General features: G+C 36.4%; 16 protein-coding genes and 4 pseudogenes across 20 annotated transcripts, besides 3 other annotated features; 11 read left to right on the top strand and 9 right to left on the bottom strand.

Moving 5' to 3' along the window:
- Positions 1–3,228: part of a mobile genetic element that runs on past the window's edge.
- On the bottom strand, positions 30–882 carry TVAGG3_0759480 (annotated as a pseudogene). The gene has a single exon. A coding segment is annotated over exon 1 (853 nt).
- TVAGG3_0759490 lies at positions 1,238–1,752 on the top strand (annotated as a pseudogene). The gene has a single exon. A coding segment is annotated over exon 1 (515 nt).
- TVAGG3_0759500 (protein of unknown function, DUF4107 family) lies at positions 2,124–2,561 on the top strand (the record flags this gene model as incomplete). The annotated part of the gene is made up of 1 exon (XM_001290741.2): positions 2,124–2,561. One exon carries the CDS (start codon positions 2,124–2,126, stop codon positions 2,559–2,561), a length of 438 nt encoding a protein of 145 aa, XP_001290742.2.
- Positions 3,229–3,512: 284 nt separating the features above from the next.
- Positions 3,513–5,108: a mobile genetic element.
- TVAGG3_0759520 (uncharacterized protein) lies at positions 3,918–4,169 on the bottom strand (the record flags this gene model as incomplete). Its single annotated transcript, XM_051245551.1, has 1 exon — positions 3,918–4,169. One exon carries the CDS (start codon positions 4,167–4,169, stop codon positions 3,918–3,920), a length of 252 nt encoding a protein of 83 aa, XP_051092138.1.
- Positions 5,109–21,115: part of a mobile genetic element that runs on past the window's edge.
- TVAGG3_0759540 (protein of unknown function, DUF4106 family) lies at positions 5,659–6,372 on the top strand (the record flags this gene model as incomplete). The annotated part of the gene is made up of 1 exon (XM_001299327.2): positions 5,659–6,372. One exon carries the CDS (start codon positions 5,659–5,661, stop codon positions 6,370–6,372), a length of 714 nt encoding a protein of 237 aa, XP_001299328.2.
- Positions 6,749–7,282, top strand: TVAGG3_0759550 (protein of unknown function, DUF4106 family; the record flags this gene model as incomplete). Its single annotated transcript, XM_051245552.1, has 1 exon — positions 6,749–7,282. The coding sequence occupies one exon, from the start codon at positions 6,749–6,751 to the stop codon at positions 7,280–7,282; it is 534 nt and encodes a 177-aa protein (XP_051092139.1).
- TVAGG3_0759560 (uncharacterized protein) lies at positions 7,798–8,073 on the top strand (the record flags this gene model as incomplete). The annotated part of the gene is made up of 1 exon (XM_051245553.1): positions 7,798–8,073. One exon carries the CDS (start codon positions 7,798–7,800, stop codon positions 8,071–8,073), a length of 276 nt encoding a protein of 91 aa, XP_051092140.1.
- On the top strand, positions 8,702–9,337 carry TVAGG3_0759570 (annotated as a pseudogene). Its single transcript has one exon. A coding segment is annotated over exon 1 (636 nt).
- On the top strand, positions 9,374–9,793 carry TVAGG3_0759580 (protein of unknown function, DUF4108 family; the record flags this gene model as incomplete). Its single annotated transcript, XM_051245554.1, has 1 exon — positions 9,374–9,793. The coding sequence occupies one exon, from the start codon at positions 9,374–9,376 to the stop codon at positions 9,791–9,793; it is 420 nt and encodes a 139-aa protein (XP_051092141.1).
- Positions 9,810–10,262, bottom strand: TVAGG3_0759590 (uncharacterized protein; the record flags this gene model as incomplete). Its single annotated transcript, XM_051245555.1, has 1 exon — positions 9,810–10,262. One exon carries the CDS (start codon positions 10,260–10,262, stop codon positions 9,810–9,812), a length of 453 nt encoding a protein of 150 aa, XP_051092142.1.
- TVAGG3_0759600 (protein of unknown function, DUF4106 family) lies at positions 10,479–11,171 on the top strand (the record flags this gene model as incomplete). Its single annotated transcript, XM_051245556.1, has 1 exon — positions 10,479–11,171. The coding sequence occupies one exon, from the start codon at positions 10,479–10,481 to the stop codon at positions 11,169–11,171; it is 693 nt and encodes a 230-aa protein (XP_051092143.1).
- On the bottom strand, positions 11,187–11,900 carry TVAGG3_0759610 (KilA, N-terminal/APSES-type HTH, DNA-binding family; the record flags this gene model as incomplete). The annotated part of the gene is made up of 1 exon (XM_051245557.1): positions 11,187–11,900. One exon carries the CDS (start codon positions 11,898–11,900, stop codon positions 11,187–11,189), a length of 714 nt encoding a protein of 237 aa, XP_051092144.1.
- On the top strand, positions 12,463–12,663 carry TVAGG3_0759620 (uncharacterized protein; the record flags this gene model as incomplete). The annotated part of the gene is made up of 1 exon (XM_051245558.1): positions 12,463–12,663. One exon carries the CDS (start codon positions 12,463–12,465, stop codon positions 12,661–12,663), a length of 201 nt encoding a protein of 66 aa, XP_051092145.1.
- Positions 12,692–13,270, bottom strand: TVAGG3_0759630 (uncharacterized protein; the record flags this gene model as incomplete). The annotated part of the gene is made up of 1 exon (XM_051245559.1): positions 12,692–13,270. One exon carries the CDS (start codon positions 13,268–13,270, stop codon positions 12,692–12,694), a length of 579 nt encoding a protein of 192 aa, XP_051092146.1.
- TVAGG3_0759640 (uncharacterized protein) lies at positions 15,693–15,938 on the top strand (the record flags this gene model as incomplete). Its single annotated transcript, XM_051245560.1, has 1 exon — positions 15,693–15,938. The coding sequence occupies one exon, from the start codon at positions 15,693–15,695 to the stop codon at positions 15,936–15,938; it is 246 nt and encodes an 81-aa protein (XP_051092147.1).
- TVAGG3_0759650 (DNA/RNA polymerases family) lies at positions 15,961–16,128 on the bottom strand (the record flags this gene model as incomplete). Its single annotated transcript, XM_051245561.1, has 1 exon — positions 15,961–16,128. The coding sequence occupies one exon, from the start codon at positions 16,126–16,128 to the stop codon at positions 15,961–15,963; it is 168 nt and encodes a 55-aa protein (XP_051092148.1).
- Positions 16,316–17,354, bottom strand: TVAGG3_0759660 (annotated as a pseudogene). Its single transcript has one exon. A coding segment is annotated over exon 1 (1,039 nt).
- TVAGG3_0759670 (uncharacterized protein) lies at positions 18,747–18,899 on the bottom strand (the record flags this gene model as incomplete). Its single annotated transcript, XM_051245562.1, has 1 exon — positions 18,747–18,899. The coding sequence occupies one exon, from the start codon at positions 18,897–18,899 to the stop codon at positions 18,747–18,749; it is 153 nt and encodes a 50-aa protein (XP_051092149.1).
- TVAGG3_0759680 (uncharacterized protein) lies at positions 18,919–19,320 on the bottom strand (the record flags this gene model as incomplete). The annotated part of the gene is made up of 1 exon (XM_051245563.1): positions 18,919–19,320. One exon carries the CDS (start codon positions 19,318–19,320, stop codon positions 18,919–18,921), a length of 402 nt encoding a protein of 133 aa, XP_051092150.1.
- TVAGG3_0759690 (uncharacterized protein) lies at positions 19,431–20,297 on the top strand (the record flags this gene model as incomplete). Its single annotated transcript, XM_051245564.1, has 1 exon — positions 19,431–20,297. One exon carries the CDS (start codon positions 19,431–19,433, stop codon positions 20,295–20,297), a length of 867 nt encoding a protein of 288 aa, XP_051092151.1.

Here is a 21,115-nt window from a genome sequence, read left to right on the forward strand (position 1 = left end):
TTTACCATCAGTCAATTGAAGGTTAAACTTTAAAACAATGTTGGTCGTTCCCATGGAATATTTTTGACTTTAATGGTATTAGTCATGATATGAATCTCAAGGTATGAACGAGGAGAGATGAGAGACTTATATGCTTCCCAAATTTCTTCAAAAGGTAATGTTATACCTGACTGTTTCCAAATGAGTTCAATATCATAGCGTGAGAAACCTTGAAAGATAACGAAGTCAGTTATGAGACGTTTTATGTTTAAAGCAAGGAAACGCCATGTTTGCATAAGTATTGCTACAGTTAAATGGTAATGTCTGACTTTAGTTATGATGTTAGCTAATGGTGAGTCAGGCTTTGACACTAAACCTTTTCCGGAGAAGTCGTCACAAACGAGCAGAGTATTTGAAGGATACTTTTTGAAGGGGTATTTTGAAAGTTTTGACAGAATGTAGTTTGTCAGTCGTTTCATATCGTAAACTCCTGAGTACTGACGTAAGTGGTGTTTGTCAATAATTCTTTCCATCTCTCTGAAGTCTTTTGCATTCCTGACTGTATAAATTCAACGATGGCATAATATTTCCTCTTACGTCGAATGTAACGTTGAAGAAATTCAATGAGTTCACTGTCTGGAACTTTAACGACAGAGGCTTGAACTTTTGACATAAATGTTTTCGCTGTTGATCCATAGAGTCTGAAGTTGCTGATATAATGATTTGGTCATAGTAAGAGTCGTTTCCTAAACGCTCTGTTATGAGTATATGACGAATGAGGTTAAATGTCTTACCTGAACCCATCTTTCCACAATAGAAATAAACACCATTTGAACAGAACTCATAGTCCTTACTGAAAGGAAGAATGAGAGAAGAGTTAAGTTTGTCTGTAGTTTCATTCATGTCTTCATCTACGTCATGTATTAAATGCTTCATTTTATCTCCATTAAAAATGCAAGTCAGAAATATTCAGAACATAGCACCGAGTCTAACTGACAAGAGTATAAAGATATACTATGAACATGTTATGATGAAACCAACCAAAATTCAAGAAAGTCAGTATACTTATGAATATCCAAGACACTGGGTAGAGTATGTAGGAGGTGAGAAAGCTATTGAAATCAGACAGGTTCGAAGTATTCCAGCAGGAAGAACAATATTATTGAAGAACTTTAATGTTTTGAGATATAATGATGAAACAAAGAAGCAAGATAGTTTCCCTGTTGCTGTGTATGTGAACCTAGACACAGGAGATGACATGAAAGTTTTTAATACAAAGCTTCAAACGGTAGTGAGAGAACAACTGACTGCGGAAGGACATCCATTACCTTCAGAAGTTACCATAGCATATAATTTTGAAACAAACTCAATAGATTTTAAAGTCATCTCTGCAAAGAAGTCAGGATTTACATTTAATGAAGCAGATGTATATTCGAATGAAAACTTCAAAGCTATTGCATGGTTAGATAATGACGATTGCTTTAAGAAAATATTTAAATTCAGTGACTCAAAGATGTCAATAGATGACCTTCGGGAATGTTACCATCGACGTTTACAGTTGAAGGTTCAGCAGGATTGCTTACAAGATTGTCAATTGGTGGTATTTGGTCTCGTGAGAACATTGTTATAAAATCCAGTATAAGTGAATTTGCTGAAGAATCTATATTATGTCTTTCAAACTACATGTATTCGCCACCGAAGCATTATAGTATAACAAACTTTGTCAGTAAGTTTAACATAAGACTTGTCGAACCTTCTTCAATGAAAGATGTTGTGCTACCTAAAGATGGAAAGGATGGACTCATTATTGAGATGATTTTAATGCATATTAAATGAGCTTGTTCTTGAAAGTCATTCATGATGAAATAACTGTTGTAGAAGATGTTAGCAATTGTTCAGACATTTTGAAGCGAATAGATGAGATAAGAAAGAAGTTAGATAGACCGCAAAGGTGAGGGCGAAGCCCATGAGAACGCTTATGTTTCATTGACTTTCTCCAGTAACGAGAACTTTTATGAGATAATATTGAAGAGAGATGATTTTAATATGGGTAAATGGTAGCTTGGGCAGCTTTAGGCGCAATGGGAACAAAAGCATTAGCATTTGGAGCAAAAGCACTTGGAGCTTATGACGCAGTAAATAAAATGAGTGGAGGAAGGGTTTCGAAGACATTAGATGCAAATAAAGGAAAGATTGGAGGCTGGGTTGCAAAGAAGTTAAGATTAAATAAAATAGGGCTCATAAATAAAGCATCCAATTTGGTTGCGACTGAGTCAGAAAATGCTTTAGGAAAGGACGATGAGTTTGCAAAACACGCAAAAGACTTTAATGACCAGATGAAAGGTGAAACAATGCATTTAAATAGAGTCGATGGAACTAAAGAAAATGTTTCTTCTCCACCAGTAGTTCTTCCGTATGGTCCCTATGGAATGTATGGAAACCCTTACGAAAGACCATTTGACCCATTGACTGGTGGAAGTAACTGGTATCATTACGGACGAAGAAGAAAGACAGTCAAGTTGGAGACAGACGTGAAGAAAGCAACTAAAAAGAAACCAAGGAAGAGAGTTATAAAGCAATGAATTCAACAGGGTGAAAAAACAGGTGAAAAAAGAGGTGAGATCTCACCACTTCACCTAAATTTTAAATGGATGTTTTCATACGTGTGAGGGTGGTGATATCATTTATTTTTAAGTTTATTTTTTATTTTACTAAAAATTTTTATTTGGATGTAAATGACAGAACAAAAGCAACTCATTCGAATTCCACAGTATAACAAACATACATTTAAACATTTATTCTTCCTTCCTGAGCATAACATGTTCTTTCAAATACATCCGAGACCAGTTGACTTTTCATTGACTGTGTATAAAGATAGAAATAGTTATATCATTAAACCATACGATGACGAAGGTAAGTTATGTAAATTGTACGTTAAGAAGTTAGAGAAAGTTTATGGCTTCAAGTATGACTACAATAGGGTTAACACTGATGATGAAGATATTGAGGAAAATTTATGAGAACATTAGTGAAGTCGTTAGTGAGAACGATAGTGAGAACGTTTATTTTTACATTAGTGAGTTCGTTAGTGAAGTGAAGTGGTTGGCAGCTTTGTAAATATTTAAGGTTAAGTTAGTTTTTGCGTTCATGTTGTAAAATATACGTTAACGGTTTTGTAAAGTGTCAAATTCACAAGTATTGGGTAAAGTGGAACGCAGTGCCACCATACCCAAGACTTGTATACTAACTACGAATGCGACAATGCCATTAGAAGGTCAGAAATAGTTCCTGGAACTTACGAATATACAACTGCTGTTTCTTATGGAAACGTAGGTGAGTTTGGAGAAGGTTCTTCAACAACAGTAGATATTGCTTGCGACAGGTTTCATATTATTTCTATTGACAACTCATTCTTATACGTGGAACAAGACATTGAAATAAAACCTTCTGCCAAGTTGTCTGACAAGAAAGGTTGCAATGGAATTTTCTATGTCGGATACCAATATGCTCCAGAAGTTTTCATGGGATATAAGTATAGATCCAAGGTGATGTGATTTTTGCATCCCTGGGATGGACGATACACCCAAAGTGTCACCTTTTTTGGGATAACATGAATTTTAAATATCATGAGAGTTCTGCAAACCATATGCACAATATCTATTCAGCCTGACTTCTTGTATATATGAGTTAGACTTCTTAAATATTGTGCTTGGGGGGATATAAGTATTTCCGAGATTACCATCGTGCTCTATAGTATGCTACTTCTCCCTGGTTCTAGCTCAGTTCCAAGGATATTGGCGTTCAAGGATTTGGCAAGGTCCTTCCGAAGTCTCTCATTCGATGAGAGATTTCGGAAGAATCTTGCCTTAAAGTACTCCAACTCTTGTTCTTTTGTTCCTAAATAGTGAGAAAAGTTATTTGACTACTTAAGGTAGAGATTATCCGAGGTCCCTCATTTGATGAGGGGCCTCGGATAATCTCTGCTTTAAAATTGTACACTTGTAGTCCATGAGAGTGTAAGTATACATTGATAGGACAGCTTTCTTCTGAAGTCTTAGATTTGATGAGAACCTCAGAAGAAAACTGTCATATTTTATAGTAAAAGGAGTTTCAGGAGCTCCAAAGCTCCCTTTCGTAAGGATTAGGAGCTTTGGAGCTCCTGGTTCGGAGATGTGTTTCGCATCTTTCATCAGCAAAGGACATTTACCATCTGGGACTTTGTTGATGGAGACTCAGGAGCTCCAAAGCTCCCTTTAGTAAGGATTAGAAGCTTTGAAGCTCCTGGTTCGTAGACGTGTTTCGCATCTTTCATCAGAAGAGGCCCAAATGGTAAATAGCCTCTGCTGATGAGCTTCAGGAGCTCCAAGACTCCCTCTCGTAACGATTAGGAGCTTTGTAGCTCCTGAAGGTAAGGTAGGATTGCTCTGATCTCTAATCAGTAGATGCCATGCCTCATTATGAACTCTACTGACAAGAGATCAAGAGCCAAGGACTCCTTTTTTAGTTAGTGGCGTTCTCACCATTTAGTAGGATTGCTGATCCTACTAATGAAGTGATCACTTAGTATACGTTTTGAATAAATTGAATTTTTTTTAGAATTTAGTATTTTTTATAGACATCACATGTATATTATAAATACATAAATATATTCTTTAATTCAAAAAATTCAATTCGGTTTTGGGATGGGCATCCCAGCCCCAAGTATTCAATTTTATTCAATTTTTAAAGAATTTTGGGTTGGGATGCCCAGACCAAAACAAGCTTTATATTTTGATGTGTAGATACGTATGTGTGCATCATTGTTGTGTTATATATTATGTTTTTAATGAAAAAAAATCTGATTCAAAAAAAATTATCACTAATTAGTTGATAATATAAAGAAAAAATAGATAAATTGTATGTTTTGAGAGTATTTATCCACATTCACTCATATGAATTTCATTAAATAGTGTCTTTTTACTACCAAATTTATTTTGAATTATTGAAATCAAAGAAAAAAAATCAGAAAAATTTCTCGAAATTTTTATTTTCAAAAAAAATTTGGATTTTATATTGAAAACTGACACTGGGAGGACGATAGGGCTGGGATTGGAGATACCCCGCTCACTTGGGAAAAATACGGATCTATAATATAAGATATATTCTAACTCTGACTTAGTTCAAACAGTAACATGGGCAAACTATGAATGGTTCGCTTTGAGAAACTCAGTACAACCACAAGCTAGAGAACAAACAGACCAGTATGCCACCATTGAGAAAATAAGAAGACTTGACCCTAACGTTCCAGGAGTTTATGTTGACCTTTCTGGACAAACTGCAGCAGCAGTAACCAAAGTAAAACTGAAACTTAGAGTTCCTTTGTCATCTTTCCTCATCTTCAGGTTTTTAAGATACTTGCCAAACTGGGCAGGAAAAATTTCTATCAAACTTACTCCAAGCAAAAATAACTTAGTCATTGCACCAACACAAGACCCATTCACTCTTACAGACGTAAAGGGAACAAATAAAACGTCATTCGCCGAATTTTGCAAAGGCAAGGTTGACTTAGACTTTGGTTTCTCAAACTTCAACAATGAAGTAAACTATTATTTCAATGCTGCTGGAGATGCTTGGGACCCAGTTAAGTTCACATGCGAAAAATTTGAATGCAAGAGAATAGAAAGCAGACTTGCAGTCTATATGTTGGACCCAGATATTTCAAATGCTTTAGCTGCCAAATATATTGCAGTTCCACTTATGTTCCCTATACACCAAATATCTGTCAAAGACTTTGCAGGTGAAGTTGGAAACCAAAATCCAGGAGCCGAAGGTGCAAGAACAGATATTGCTTTAACAACTGCAATGAAACATGCAGATACTATGTTTGTACTGTTCAGACGAACTATAAATGACTATTCTTGTTTCTACAACCCCGGTATTAAATATCATATAAACATAGATGGCAAATATTATCCAAGAGAAGAATATTCTACAGTTGAGGATATGAGGTCATACAACTTGACATTAGATGCTATGAACTTTAACAACAACTTCACAACAACCATTAACCCTGAAATGCAAAGTTCTATTATGCCATATGTGAAAGTATGGACTCATACAGGAGGTCAAAAAACTCAATATACAAATGGAGACCGTTCAAACTTTTGGCTTGGCATTCCATTTGCTGACTCAGAAGACTTTATGGGTGGTATTTCAACTGTTGGTACAGTTCAAATACAATATACTGGTGACAGAGACGGTCCAGATGAATTGAGAGTAAAGAAGTTTACAAAACCAATAGCACTTTTCACGGAAGATGCTCTTTTGAAGATTCGTTCGATGAAACCTGCTGGGGCTCCTCAGATTGGCATAACGACAGCTTCCATCGAGCAGATTTTGGCAGCAGGTCACTAAGTTGTTCTTGAACTGACTTCTCTCCGTCAAATATTGACAGTACGCCAGTTTTGACATAATATTGTATTATAAACTTTCCTTTAGTAATATCGGTCAGTTTTGAAGTTATATTTTTGTCTGCTTCAAGAACTTTCACCATTTCAGTTATACCAACTTTCTTTGCTTTATGAAAATATTTAGGTTCAGCAAAGACTGCTATTCTATAACATTTTCCATTGTTTGTGTAAAGAACTATTCTGTCAATGTATTTGTATTGTTTGTGAGTATAAACTTTGTTCTGCTTCAATTCAATAAGATATCCGAATACGTCCATCTTTTTATTCTAAGTAAAATGTCATTTCCGAAAAATAGAAGCATAAGTGTTTCAAAAGGTTTAATGGCGGTGGCAGATGTGAAGTTAAATTCACCAACTCAAACAAACAGTCAAAGTGTTGTTGTCAATGTCAAAGACAGAGATGTTGAAGTGGGGAAACCATACGAAGACGAAGATGGTATAACAATTGTTCCTGTAAAAGAACCAACATATCCTGAAGTTAGCAGAGACTTAAGTTCTGTTGCAGATATTCGAAACGACTACCAACAACTGAAAGACAAACTTCAAACTCAGGAGAAGATTTGTCAAGCTTTAAGTATAATGTTAAACTTGGTCGAACACAACCCTGTAAAAGTGAACTCATATGTCATTGCACCTCATGAAGTTTTGAAAGAACTATTGAAACTTTTGACAGAGGCAGACGATATAAACATCAAAGAAATAGAACCCGACATTAGTTGCTGTGGTGTTTCATATAATGCCATTGACAAGATATACGTTATGAAAGGAGGTGAAACGTTGAACTTAAAATATAGTTTCCCAGACGTTATAAAAATATTTGACGACCACAACATTTCATTAAAATTTATTTGCTAAGTAAATGGCAGAAGACATAATGGTTTATACTATTACGACTAAAAACCCTGAGTCATATAATTCTATAACAACAAACTTACAAAGTCCTCAAGGACGATATTGTAAACTAACCTTAAACACAATGACGACTAAAGCCTGTTTTGCTCTTTTGACACCAGAAGACTTTATTGTTGTGAATGGTAAAAAATACTCCTTTGAAGATACTTACTCAGATATACACCAACAGGTTTTGTTGACTTATTTAATACTTTAAGTACGGTGTAACATGTGCTGCAACTAGAGCAGGTTTCATTATGTTTGGATGTCCGACTGAGTTTACTATAAACGATATGAGCTATAATACAAAACTTATATCTGGTTTTTACTACCAACAGTTTCCTATAACAGGAAAAGGTGTCATACAAGGAATGTCTATTCCATTGACATTAAGCACACCAATCTTATATATTGTTTCAAACTTAGGTTCAAAGTGTTATTCGAATGTCGACAGAAACTATTATGACCAAAAGATACTTATGCGTATAAACAATACTTTCTCTGCTGGTTTGCCTATTGTTCATTCGAATGCAGAATTTTCAACCTTAGTGAACTCAAACACTTTGGCAAGTATAACGTTGACATTAGTTGACGCAAACTTTGTTCCTGTAAAACTTTTATGTCCTATGTATTTGTCAATGACGGCAGAAAGTTTCGAATTGGAAGATGCAACTGGTGAAAGTATTGTATTACAAGAACAACTTCAACAACAAATAGCTCAAGAACAACAAATGCAACAACAAAGTCAAGAATAAAAAAATAATATTTTTTTTTATTTTTATAAAAATGTACAGAATAGATGTTTCAGATTTTTATGACTTCCAAGCATTCAGAAATATGTGTCCATTTAGAGACTATAACAAAGCAGTCGAGAATTTGAAACGTTTAGTCATTTATGTTGACTCTGCCCCAGAATGTTATGTCATGAAAGAATGGGATGTCTTTAACAAACCAAGAGCAACAATAGTGTCTGAACAAGAATGTAGACAGAAACTTAAGAAAATAAAAGTTGTACAAGTTGGAATGAAGATGTTAGATGCTTGGGATATCTTATTGTCAAAGTTAGAAGATTTTTCAGTTCGAGGTATAAAGTTCTATACACCTTCTCCAAACTTCTATTCTATCTTCACTGGATATAAATACGAACAAGTAGAATGGAAAAGAAAATGTTATAGAAGCTTGGTTAGACCATGTCAAAGAAATTATATGCAATGGAAACGAAAGAGTCTATGAGTATATCTTATGTTGGTTTGCAAATCTTACAACATCCAAGTGCTAAAAATGAAACTGCTCTCATTATAATTGGAAAACAAGGAACTGGTAAGAATACTTTCTTTACAGATATTTTTGTGCAAACTGTTAGAAGGTTATTCGAACCCTAATATGACAAACTTAGAAAACATCTGTGGCAAGTTTAACTCCTCAATAGAGAATATGAAAACTTATAGTTTGCAATGAACTTCAAAGTATAGATACAACAAAAGTTTTGAACTCAGATGCTTTGAAGAGTCTTATAACAGACAAAGTTGGAGTTGTTGAAAGAAAGTATAAAGACCAAAGAGTTTGTGAAAATGTTGCAAACTTCATTATGGTTTCAAACAATGTTGTTCCGATGAAGTTAGAAAGTTCTGACAGAAGATATGTAGTTGTCAGAACGTCAGATTCTCATATGCAAGATACAGAATATTTTGACACTTAGCAGAAACTTTGACATCTGACTTTTACAACCACTTGTTCTCATATTTCATGACATTAGATATTTCTAAGTTCAATCCAAGACAAATTCCACATACCGAAGAGAGACAAACATTGTTAGAAGCAAACAAGAGTGTATATGAACTGTTCATAGATGAAACTGACTTTGAGTGTTTAGATGAAAAGTCTTTATATGATGAATATAAACAATATTGTCAAGAGTATGGTTATATGGCAGCTTCTAAACGTACATTCTTGGCAAATGTCAAAAGTCTTTTAGATGTTCAGAATGGTGTATATACAAAGAAAATTTTTTCTGAGTAAATTTTAAAAAAAATATTTTTTTATCCGATAGAAAAGATGACGAAATTCATCTCAGTAAATAAGTACATGTCAGGACTTAAAGAAGAACTAGACCCATTCACATATTTGAATGTTTACTTCTACCATTTTGAAAAGTCTTCATTCAGCAAAGTTTGGAACATCGAACCAGTTAAGTTTGCTATTGTGACTAAAAATGGTGCGAAATTTGAAGACTTAGACATAGAAGGTTTGTTAACAGTCAAAGAAAGTTTTGACAGAAGGTTCTCAAACCTTAAAGAAGGCAAAGCATACAAACTTGTTATACCTTATGAACCAAAGAAGACAGACGACTATGAATATTATGAGTCTAAAGTTGTAGAAGTTCAAGGTAAATTGGGTAAAAAGATTTTAGAGTCTAAGCCAGTGTTTACTCCTAAAGAGGAAGAGAACATTGACATTGACCCAGAAATGTTCTAAAAATAAAATTTTATTTTTACATGTCAAATTTCTTTTTCTCTGGAACTGGTTCAGGTTCTTTCTTCTCTTCTTCTACTTTCTTTTCTTTCTTTTCTTTCTTCTTCTTTTCTGGTGGAGTTATGTCAAATTTGGCGCAACCATATTTATGTAAAAGTTCTTTGTCCTTTAATAGCTCATCTATTCTGTTTTCTATTTCATCTTCAAGAACACCGTATGTGTCTTCTTTGCATTCTAAGAACTTTTGTTGGACTTCATCTTTCCAATCGGCGTCATCTCTGTCAACAAGTCTGTCATTGACAAATTTTAAGACTGCTCTGCTTAATGTTTTATGGTTCTTGTCATATTCCCAGAAACAGAACTTTAGAACAAATTCACCTTTCTTGTTTACACTATGTAAGATTTTATGGTCGACAGATGTTTTGCTGTCAAAAAGTTTGTCTCGAATATAGATGGCGAAATCGCTAGACATTTTCTAAAAGATAAAAATTTTAATTTTTCTAAAAATATGTTAGAAAAAAAGTTTGCTGACATTGACAAAAAATTTGAGAATGTTTTAAATAAGAACAAGGTGAAGTTAGAAAATGCTCAGATAAAACCTATACATGACAAGTTCTTATTTGCTCAGAATGGTATAACAGGTCTAATTGCACCACCTGGGTCTGGTAAGACTTTCACTTATCTTAAAATGGCTGCACAACAACAAGAACTAGATGAGAAGAACCCATTCTATGAGTTAGTTGTTATTTGTTCGACTTCTGGTCAATTTGACCAAACCGTCAATTCGTTCAAAGATATTATAAAGAAGTCTAAGTTAGTATGTATAAAGGATACTGAGTTGTTAGATTGGATAAAGAAGTACCAAAGAAGAGTTTTGAAGTATAATGCTATAAATGAGTATATAAATTCTAAGTTTAAAGACCCAAATGAGGAAATGCAGAGAATATTAGAGAAGAAACACTTCAGAAACAAACAGAAAGAGATAGAATACATTTCGAAGAAATTGCAATCTTACGATTGGAAGACTTACCCTCATAGATGTCTTCTTATTTTAGATGATTTCGCCTCTCATCCTTTGTTAAAGAACAGAGAACAAGATATGTGTCGAATTCTTAAGAAGCTCAGACACTTTAACATCTCAGTCGTAATATGTGTACAGACAGCCAAGAGTTTAAGTAAGGATGTAAAGAGAATACTTACTGACATTATACTTTTCCCCGGATTGTCCGAAGACGATTTCATGGAACTTATGAAAGAGTCCATGGCAGGTAAGTTTGACAGACATGAACGATGGGAGAAGTACAAAGTCATACAAGACCCTCATACTTCTTTCAGAATTCATATCTACGCAAACAAAGTTCAAATTGTAAAAAGTCAATAAAAATAAAGAGTTCATTTACTCTGCTTGTTTGAAGTTGTCAAAATACTCTGTTATTTTTTCTTTCAGTAGCGGTAAGTCTTCTTTGAAGGTAAGTATTGTACAACCTTTCATATCATAGTGTGTTTGAGGTAACGTAGCTTGAACTATTTGTTTCACATCTTCATTTGGGGTCATTGAAATCGGTAAGTTTTCGCGATAGAACCAATTTCTGTCAGATTTGTAAATCTTAGCAAGGTCGTAAAAGCTTTTGTTGTTTCTTCTGACTAAATGCAACATAACCATATCTTTATCTTCTTCATTTTCCATCTCTTCAGTATAAATCATATACTTATAGTTCTTTTCCTTTCCTTTTGGTACCGAACGTGGTATTCTTTTCTGAATGCTTTTGTCTTTTGCTTGAAGTTTCTTTTCCATCTCTTCACGTTCTTGTCTATGAATTTCGTCAAGAAGTCTGTAAATATACCAAGCATAACGAGGCGAAGCCCACATTGCAACAGCATTTACAAGAAGTCTATGTACATAATATCCTCTCAAACCGTTTGGCAATTTTTCACGATTTTCATAGAGTTTTGGCGACTGGGGTTTTTCTCCCACTCGAGTTTTTGCGACTACGAGATCGTCTTTGACCGAACGAATGAGACGTAACTGTTTGTTAAACTGTATGTACTCGTATTCTTCATTTATAGCTTCATGGACTATAACTGTTGTTGTGTTCTCTGTTGTTGACATATCTGTCTTTACATACAAAATAAAAAAATAAATAAAAATAAAACTAACTTTATTTTTTCTATCTTAAGGAAATTCATGATTTTTGTGCTGAATTCAATAAAAATAATGTTTAGTCTTAGTAAGATGGTAGCTTCTTAAAGCAAATACCATTGCTGAGTTTTATGTACGTGAAGAGAAGTACAATGAATTCAATTACGAGTACAATTGCAATGACAACTAAGGCAACTATTTTTTCTTTTGCCAGCAAGGGTACTTCTTCTCTTCCAATGGTTCGGCAGAACTATACTCACTCATGAGAAATGCCAAAACGGTTTAATAGAAAAAGTGTCATTTTTTCATGTCCGAAGACTCGAAGGTGCAACACTTCCAAAATACCGACGAACTCAGAAGAGCAGCATGGCAGTATGTTCTTGACAACTTCTTTGAGTTCTCCAGGTACACCTTGGAAAATGCTGAAGAACTCCGACACAGAGAATTTGGAGAAATTGCGCTCCAATACTACCTTGACAAACAAAGGGTAAAATAAGACTAAAAACTTAACGTTTAAAAAGTGACATTTTTAATGAGCTCCGAGTCACCGAGAAAACTTGGTCAGATGTTAGCAGCTTACTTCCCTGAGGAGGATGGAAGCGTTACATACATAAGGTTCAAAAACAACGAACCTGGAATTGCGTACCAAATTCGCAATTACATGACCATGGAAGAGTACGAAAGGTTTCTACAAGAGAAACCAGCTCTAAACAACTCAGAAAAGAAAGAGTAAAAAGTTTAATTCGTAATTGTTTATTTTTTTACTTGTAAGGGCAAGCTGCAAGAATGAAGTCGACTATCTCAGTCTTTGTTTTGACGAGCTGGACGGCTCTTGCGAGTACGTCTGTTTTGCGGTCTCCAGCTGGTGTCTGACCTTCGTAATTGCGCATGTTCTTGAGAGCTCCAGCTGTAAATGGCTGTAAGATGAAGAGTCTCTCAGACTGCTTGAGGTAGTCTTCACGGTCACGAACCGAATCTGTGGTACGAGTCGAATTGGTCGACCTTAGGGAAGAGACTGAAAGCCTGTCATCTTCCATTGGAGCTGTAGCATACTCTTTGCGTAAACGGTTCAGACCTTCTTCGAAGTCTTGGTCTCTCTTCGATTGAGATTGGAATTGGAATTGCTGGGGTGGAGCTTGCATAAACAACCAAGGGTTGGGGAAGTAAGGCATAGGCTGAGGAGGGTAGTTCGGGAAGCCTTGTGGTGGGTAGTAACCTTGAGGTGGAAATTGGTAGTAATTCGGAGGTACTTGCTGGAACTGAGGTTGCTGAGGAGACTGTTGTGGTTCTTTAGGTTCCTCTGGTTTGGGAATGGACTCGGTTGGTGGGACGTCGGACATTCGTTTGTGGCTTAACCGTCGGACCACAACGATAAAAATCTCTGCTACTAGCAGTACTTTTACTGACAGTAGCAGTACTTTTACTGACAGTAGCAGTACTTTTACTGATAGTAGCAGTACTTTTACTGATAGTAGCAGTACTTTTACTGACAGTAGCAGTACTTTATCGTCGAAAACCCTCTCAAATTTTCCTTTTTTTTCTGCTCCTAGCAGTACTTTTACTGACAGTAGCAGTACTTTTACTGACAGTAGCAGTACTTTTTCTGACAGTAGCAGTACTTTTACTGACAGTAGCAATGGTCGAGGTCGAACCTACCGACGAGGCAATTTACCTAATTGAAATTAACGAGCTTGTTAAAGACTTCCTCAGGCAGAATGTAAAAGGCAAGCTCGTTAACGGTTGGATAACGGGAAGGGCTGCCTTGAATCTCGAGACTTCGACTGGAATTCCAATTCAAATACCAGACGGGACAGCCTTCGACGACATAAAGCAAGCAAAGAAGGAAGCCATTATAAAGTTCTTTGCCAAGCGTCCTTGGATACTACTTCCAAACAGAGAGAACCCTTTCCCAAGAATGAACCAAATTCTCAGGGGTCTCCTTCACTTCTCTGGTCAGCCGTTCTACATAACCTGTGAAGGCGACATCCAACCAATTCAGTAAACATCTCATTTTAACTCACTTTTTTATGTTTTTACTCGTGTGAAGAAGAAGCCTTCTGGTAGGTTTCTTATAGCCATATGCATGGCATGTTTAGAGTAAAAACATTTTTTTTCATTTTTTGAATGAAGCAAGTTAAATTCGTCCCACACCAAACTCAATGGACCGATGAAGAGTTTCAAGCTATGGTTGAAGGTGTTGAGAACGACATAGACGGCGAACTTGAAGGAGCTCAAACCACAATTGCAACCAAAATTGCAGAAGTCAAGGAACAGATAGCTCCACTTAAAGCTACCAAAGCTACTCTTGACCTCATGGATACTTACCGTTTAGATGTCAAGAGAGGAATAAGACAATTAAAATTAAAACTCTTAAATTACGAAGCTATACTCCAGAAGTTAGCAGAAATGAGAAGACTTTACCAGAGCTACTTACATGTAAGGGACTTACCTTCAAGCAGTCCGACCAAAGATGAATTTTCTGACATTGTCCCAATTTTGTCCGAAAGTCAGCTAGATGTTTTGAACTGCTCCCAACATATCCAGAATATGAACGTTTGCCTGAACTCTTCCGCAATCTCAAAAACGTTTTTTGGTTCTCATGTTCGAAACTTTTATCGGAAGAGACAACAAACGTTCAGAAGAAGAACAAGATATTATTTTAAACTTGTTGTATGACATAACTGTCATAACAAGCTTTTTGAAGTAAAACCGCCATTCTCAAACCACTTCATTTTTTCGATGTCCGAACAAGCACCGAAGCCGAACACAATAGCAGATGTCCTTTCAAGGTTGCCAGACAAGCGCCCAGTTCAAATTCAAATTGCCCAATTGAAAGCTCATCTGACAAACACCATTAAGACTCTCCAAAGTAGTCTTATGACAGAGATGACCAATCTCAAAGCCGATGTCCTCATGAACCAAGCTTCCAATGAGAAATGCCTGAACGATTTCTCAGAATCGTTGCGCAATTACGAGAGAGAGAACCGAGACTTTGCCAGACTCATCTACCGTTTCTTCGAAGAGATAGACGCCATCTGGAAGGTACTCGGAAAGGACAGAACATGCAATACCGTACTTCGTGAGTACCAAATTGAAGAAGGAATTGTCGAGGAAGAAGAGGAAGAAGAGAAACACGAAGAAGTTTCCTGAAGCCGCTACATGGGCAACCCTTGTTGCGATGACGGTTACGAAATTTCCCAACCCTACCCATACCAAATCCGCAACAAGGAGACAGGCAAGGTTCTTACCCCAGTCCTCAAACAACTTGGGACACTTGAACCTTAACCTTCGGAATCGCGGTTCAATCTCCATGGGCAAGCTTGTCGCAATTCAATGGGTTTCCAAATCCAGGCAAGAAGACGAAGGTCAGACACATTGACGGTGACAAGCTCAACACCGTAAGGAGAACCTCGAGTGGTTCTAAGAGTAAAAAAATTATTTTAGGGGGAAAACCAAGTAAATTTAAGTGTTTAGTTGGATAAGTAGGCACTATTAATGGTAATTTGGAAAATTAGCTCCGACCTTTGAATTGGGCTCTTTCGTTATCCCAGTTGCGTAGGAGGTCGTCCAGAGGAGTTGGTAGAATTGCCAATCTAAGGACGATTTGTCCTCCCAGGCATTGAGGATGTACTGCTCGTAGAGTTTCATGACCTCTGCCTTGCACCAGACACCCTCTCCCTTGGAACGTAAGGCTTCTTCGAAGTGCTCGAATGCGATTGGCTGCTTGACCATCCGAAATGACACTTTTTGTCCGTTTGGTCAATGTTCGTGTCTCGTGCCATAGTCGACGAAAATACAGACAAACAGGTTATATATGAGTTTGAGACCAAGAATGGTGTAACTCGACCTGTCCGATTCAAAGACTCCGAGGGCGACCATGAAATTAAACGGAAATTAGCTAGGAAGGAATATAAAATGGACTGGTTGCCACCACCTCCACCTCCACCACCTTTACCTGTTCCTCAAGTAAATAAGCCTTTCCCGTTCCCAAGAATTCCCACATTTTAATTCAAATTCGAATAAAAATTTTTTATTTCATGCAATGTTTAACTATTTCACCATCTTCTTTAACACCCCAGTACTTACGCTTGGAGAGGACATGAACTTCGGTGAAAATTTTGTCCAATTTGAATTGACCCATCTTCTCACCGACTAAACCCATTTCAATGAGTTTGTTATAGCCTTCTTCGTTCGTCATGAGTGCGTCAATGTTCTCATAGTAAACCTTGACTTTCGATTTGACTTCCGAGAAGAACTCATTGTAGTTGTCAAGGACTGCCTTTGCGAACTGAGGGTAAGACCAATGTTCGACAATAGGTTTTAATGTGGTTACTAAGCCACTTTGACCTTGAGTGAATTCGTACTTCAAAACAAAAGGAGAAAACCTTTCAACAAAGTTGTCGACCTTCTCATAATGTTTACTCTTCATCTCTTGAGGTTTCTTAATGGAATATCCCCATGTCGAATTCATAAGCAATTTGAGTGTCATTGCAAGTTTGGGGTTTGAAGCTTTCCTAATATCATACAGTTGTTGTATGACTTTTCCAACTGTATAGTTCCTTCCCGGGAACTCACCATCTTCGTTTGGAATTCCAGTCGGAATATATTGGACAAACCTCATGTACGCAGCGTTAAGGTCGACATAGTATATCTTTTCGTATGAGTCGAACTTGTCGCATCCAATCGGACCAGTTTGTGGAAATTCAAGTGAGTCTCTTATCTTCTGAGAAACTTCTCCTGTTATCTCATAAACATCGTCGAAGCAACCTGTTTCATATAAAACCTTCTGACCTAACTCAGATGCTCTCCAATACAATTTGACGTCAATTGGATGTCTCAATGGAAGTTTGTTTATAGCATCTTGAAGTTCTTGCAACCTCATTGGAAGTTCTTCTGGTTCAGGTTGGTATCCGAACATACCAACCCCTTGTGGAACTGTGTACTTCTTTTGTACTAGAACTTTGTCTGGAACAACTTTTGGTCTTGCTAACAATGAAAAGTTTGTTTCGTCTTTTGGTACAAAAGTTTCTGTCAGCTTGTCATCTGGAATTGGTTCCAACAAACCTTTCTCGAAAAGAATGTTTACAGCTCTGACAATGTTGCACTTACTTTTACCAAAGAATGGGTGTGTAAGACTTTCGTTCAACATGAAGTGGTTGTGGACAATTGCAATCTTCAACCATGGTAAATTGAACTCAACAACATAGTCGTCATGTGAAGAACCTTTAGCTGTAGGTATGTTGACTCGGATATTGACATTTGCCAACGGTGCAATTTTTGCCAATTGACCTCTGAGAATGTACCTTGTCTTCACACATGACTCAAGATACTTCATCTTCTCATCTGTAACAAGACCAGAGTTCCTGAGACATGTAAGAATGCAAGGTTCGTTGACAATTGTTTCAATTGAATTGTAAATTCCATACCTTGTCAAGTCAATGTCAGACTTATTTATGAACGGGAAGTATCCAGCATGTTGTCTGACTGCTTGAGGGTTAGGTTGGTACCATTCGAACTTGACACTTGCAATTCCTTCAATTGCATTCAAAATGTCTGAGTCGGAGTCAACCATTTGTTCTCTCTTTGTAGTCTTGAAAGCGTCAAGAAGTTTTGCGGCTGTTTGTTCATTGCCATGTGCATAGTAAATGTGACCATCCAAATCTGTTATGGTCAATCTGAGATTGTGTCCTTTCTTATTTCCGTCTTGTATGGCAGCAAGTACACCCATGAAGCCTTCTTTGTTCTTTCCTTCGTCAAAGTTTACTGTAAAGGTTCGACCAGATGTAATTTGACTTCTAACTTCACGATACTTTTCATATGCATATCTTGTTCTTTCCATGGGAGCATGTGCGTCTTCACCTTTTCCTTTTTTCCTTCTCAAAGGATGCAATTGTTCGTCATGTTTCCAGTAGAATCTGGCAAAGCCGTCGTGTCCTTCAACTTGAGGTTCACTAACATCGAAAGGCATGTCCATAAGACGTTCTTCTTCTAACCTCTCTAGTCTGTTTGGATAATTGGCACGTGCTGTTTCCAAATCCATTTCGTAGCGAAGACCAGACAATTTGTCATAGACTTTTATGGGTCTTCCCTTCCTATATTTAAAATTCTTCGAAACTCTCCAACCATATCTTTGCAACTCTGCTTTTATTCTAGCAGACTTTCTATCCATTCTATATGGGGGCATTTTTATAAAAATAAAAAAATGTTTTTTCTTTACTTTACATAACCGCCTGCTGCCATAAGTCTTTGACGTCAACCCATACCAGCTAATGAAGGTTGACTTGGTTTAGTTTGGAAACTAAACTTTGGTTTTGGTTTATCTTCAGTTTTTGGTTTTTTTCTTCTATCGGTTTTTCGTCACTTTTCGGTTCCTCTGACTTTACTTCACTTGCAGGAACAGTTGTGTCGTCAACATCTTCATAAATATCATATGCCATTTGTTTTTGTTTTCCTTTCAACTTTTTGTGTTTGTTGTAAAGTTTAGAATATTTCGACTCTAAGTCAATGAGATGTTCTATAATGAACTGTTGGTCAGTGAAGTAAACTTTTCCATCTGTTGTCTCGAAAGCTCCTTCAGACTTCAATATTTTATTTGTGAGAGTCTGTTTCTTTTTTGAGATACTAGCCGTTCCATTTCTATGAAAAGTGACTTTATAGTTAGGGTTTGTATTTCCAGACCTGGCACTTTCTATTATTGAATTTTTCTCTTCATCTGTAAGTTCTTTGACAGGTTTTGACAATGGTTCTGAACTTTTTGTTTGTGGTGTCAAATCTACCGTTTCAACTTCTTCGGTCATTTCATCTCAGTAAAAAATTTTAGTTTGGTTTGTTTTCAACTGGTTGTTTAGGTTTTTTAAGTCGGTCTAAAACTTCCTGAGGTATAGGAAGAACTTGACAAACACGTGGTGTAACTGCTGGAAGCCGACAAATCCATCTTGAACTCATTTGTCTCAATGCTGTATTGTTCATTTCATCTCAGTAAAAAAATTTACATTCCCCACGTTTGAGGCGGTTGAGATTGGTTATTGTTTACCCACTGTTGTGCATGGTTATATCCTCTGTTAAAGAATCTTTCACCTTGGTCCATATAGTGCCCTGCTTGGTTATAGTAGTCATTTGCTTTGTTATAATAGTTTCCTGCTTGTCTTCCTACATTGTCCATCCATCCTTGAACTTTTCCTCTTGTTTCAGGATTTGGAATAAGATTTGTTGCATCTCGTGCTACATCCCAACCTTTCTGTACAGTTTGTATAATAGGTTGTGCTTTCTCTTTAAGTATACCTAATGTACTCAAAATCTTCCTTCCAATTCCAAATGCACCTCTGGCTATTGTTCCCACTGCGGGTAAAAATCTAGATGCGACTCCTGCTAATGCGCCAAATAAACCCATTTCTTATAGGGTAAAAAATGACGAATCCGAACAAGGACCCCTATGTTTCTAAAGCGACAAAGAAAGCACTCATGATAAAAATCTTTAGTTCAACACCAAATGCTTGGTTTATGGATATCTTGGAAAACATTCCGAGAGTTAGAACAGATGGACCTCCATACTGGTTAATATTTGTTGGTCAAAACACAAGATACTGTGAAGCCATACCATTATGGTCCAAAAATATTTTAGATGTGAAAACTGCTTTGACAATATTCGTTGACAAATACCATCCAACAAAACTGACATCTGACTGTGAAAGTTCTTTCAAATCAGATGATGTAAAAAACTATCTGCGTTCAAAAAATGTAAACCAATATTTCATTGTCGACCAAAACCATTCTGCTCTTGGTGTCATTGACGGTTGTATAAAAATGTTAAGAGACTTAAACCAACCACAAGGTGGTGAAGCAAATGAAATGTCATATGACGACAAGTATAGACACTTCTCCATGGCAAAGATGAGACAAGTTTTAAATATTTACAATAACCGTAAACAAAAAGGTTTGGGAAACCACTCCCCCGAAGAAATGAAAAACAACCCTGACTTAGAGAAAGACTATATATTTAATAATTTAGTCAAAAGAGACAAACAAGAAATAATGCCGGGCTTCAAACTTCAGAAAGGTGACAAAGTAAAAATAGAAATACCTAAACGCGACCCATATGAAAATACTATTGACTATGACAACAATGGGAACCCGACAGGTACTCACATTCGTGTTCGTAAAAATAGAAGAAAGTATACAAGAGAATATTATGAAGTTTTAGGCAAACATGGCAAAATGTACACACTGCAAGCAGAAGATAAAACTACTATTGCCAGACCTCGTTTCAAACTTGTCAAAGTTCAAGGTGGTATACTTTCAAAGACAGTTCCTAACAAATATAAGACAACTCCTGACGAATATGCTAAAGAAGTTGAAAATGACGACTAAGCAATTCTATACCATGCGTAAACTGTCATGTAAGGTGGCATGTATTCTTTACTTTGTCCCGTTGTTTGCGTATATCCTGAAACGAAATGTGTATGGTTTCCTTCTCCCTGAGTGTCACTCCAGTAACAATTTATAGCAAACTTAACCTCGTCTTTAACATCATATCCTTTACCTTTTGTCATTCCTGACCAATCCCAATATCTATGCTTATGCCAACCTGCTTGAGATGTACTTAAATCTATGTAGTGACTGTGTGCAGGTAAATTTTCACCTGAAATCGTTTTACTTCCACCTGTTTCCTTTGAAGAGTTTGCACAATACAAAAACCTGTCGACTATTTGTTCCCATGCACCAACACCAAACATTACTTGAGGACCTCTTGCTTCCATAGATGTATAAATAGAACCTACTGGGTTCATTAAATCAAACATATGAGATATTATAGGATTGTCTCTTTGAACTTAAAATATAGTGCAATTATTTCAGGTTTCTTCTGGTTTGTGTCAGAATATTTTTTATAATATAATCTTATGTTTTCAGGGTAGGTAAAATCTTGACTATAATATTTATTTCTGTCATCTGTATAATAATATACTATTCTCGTTTTTTCTATTGCATTATATCTTTTATATCTATAATAATCTAAATATAATGTTAGCTTTTGTTCATCTACATGTGGTGTTCTGTCGTCATCTCCATAGTCATAATAATGTGGTGCTGGAGCTGGGTCAGGCAATGTCATATCTGCCATTTCATAAAACTCTTAAATATTTCTTTTGTTCGTCTCCATATAAGTTTAAGTAGCAGTTGTTGTCTAA

The sequence above is a fragment of the Trichomonas vaginalis genome, chromosome III, assembly GCF_026262505.1.
Source record: "Trichomonas vaginalis G3 chromosome III, whole genome shotgun sequence".
Classification (NCBI taxonomy): domain Eukaryota; phylum Parabasalia; order Trichomonadida; family Trichomonadidae; genus Trichomonas; species Trichomonas vaginalis.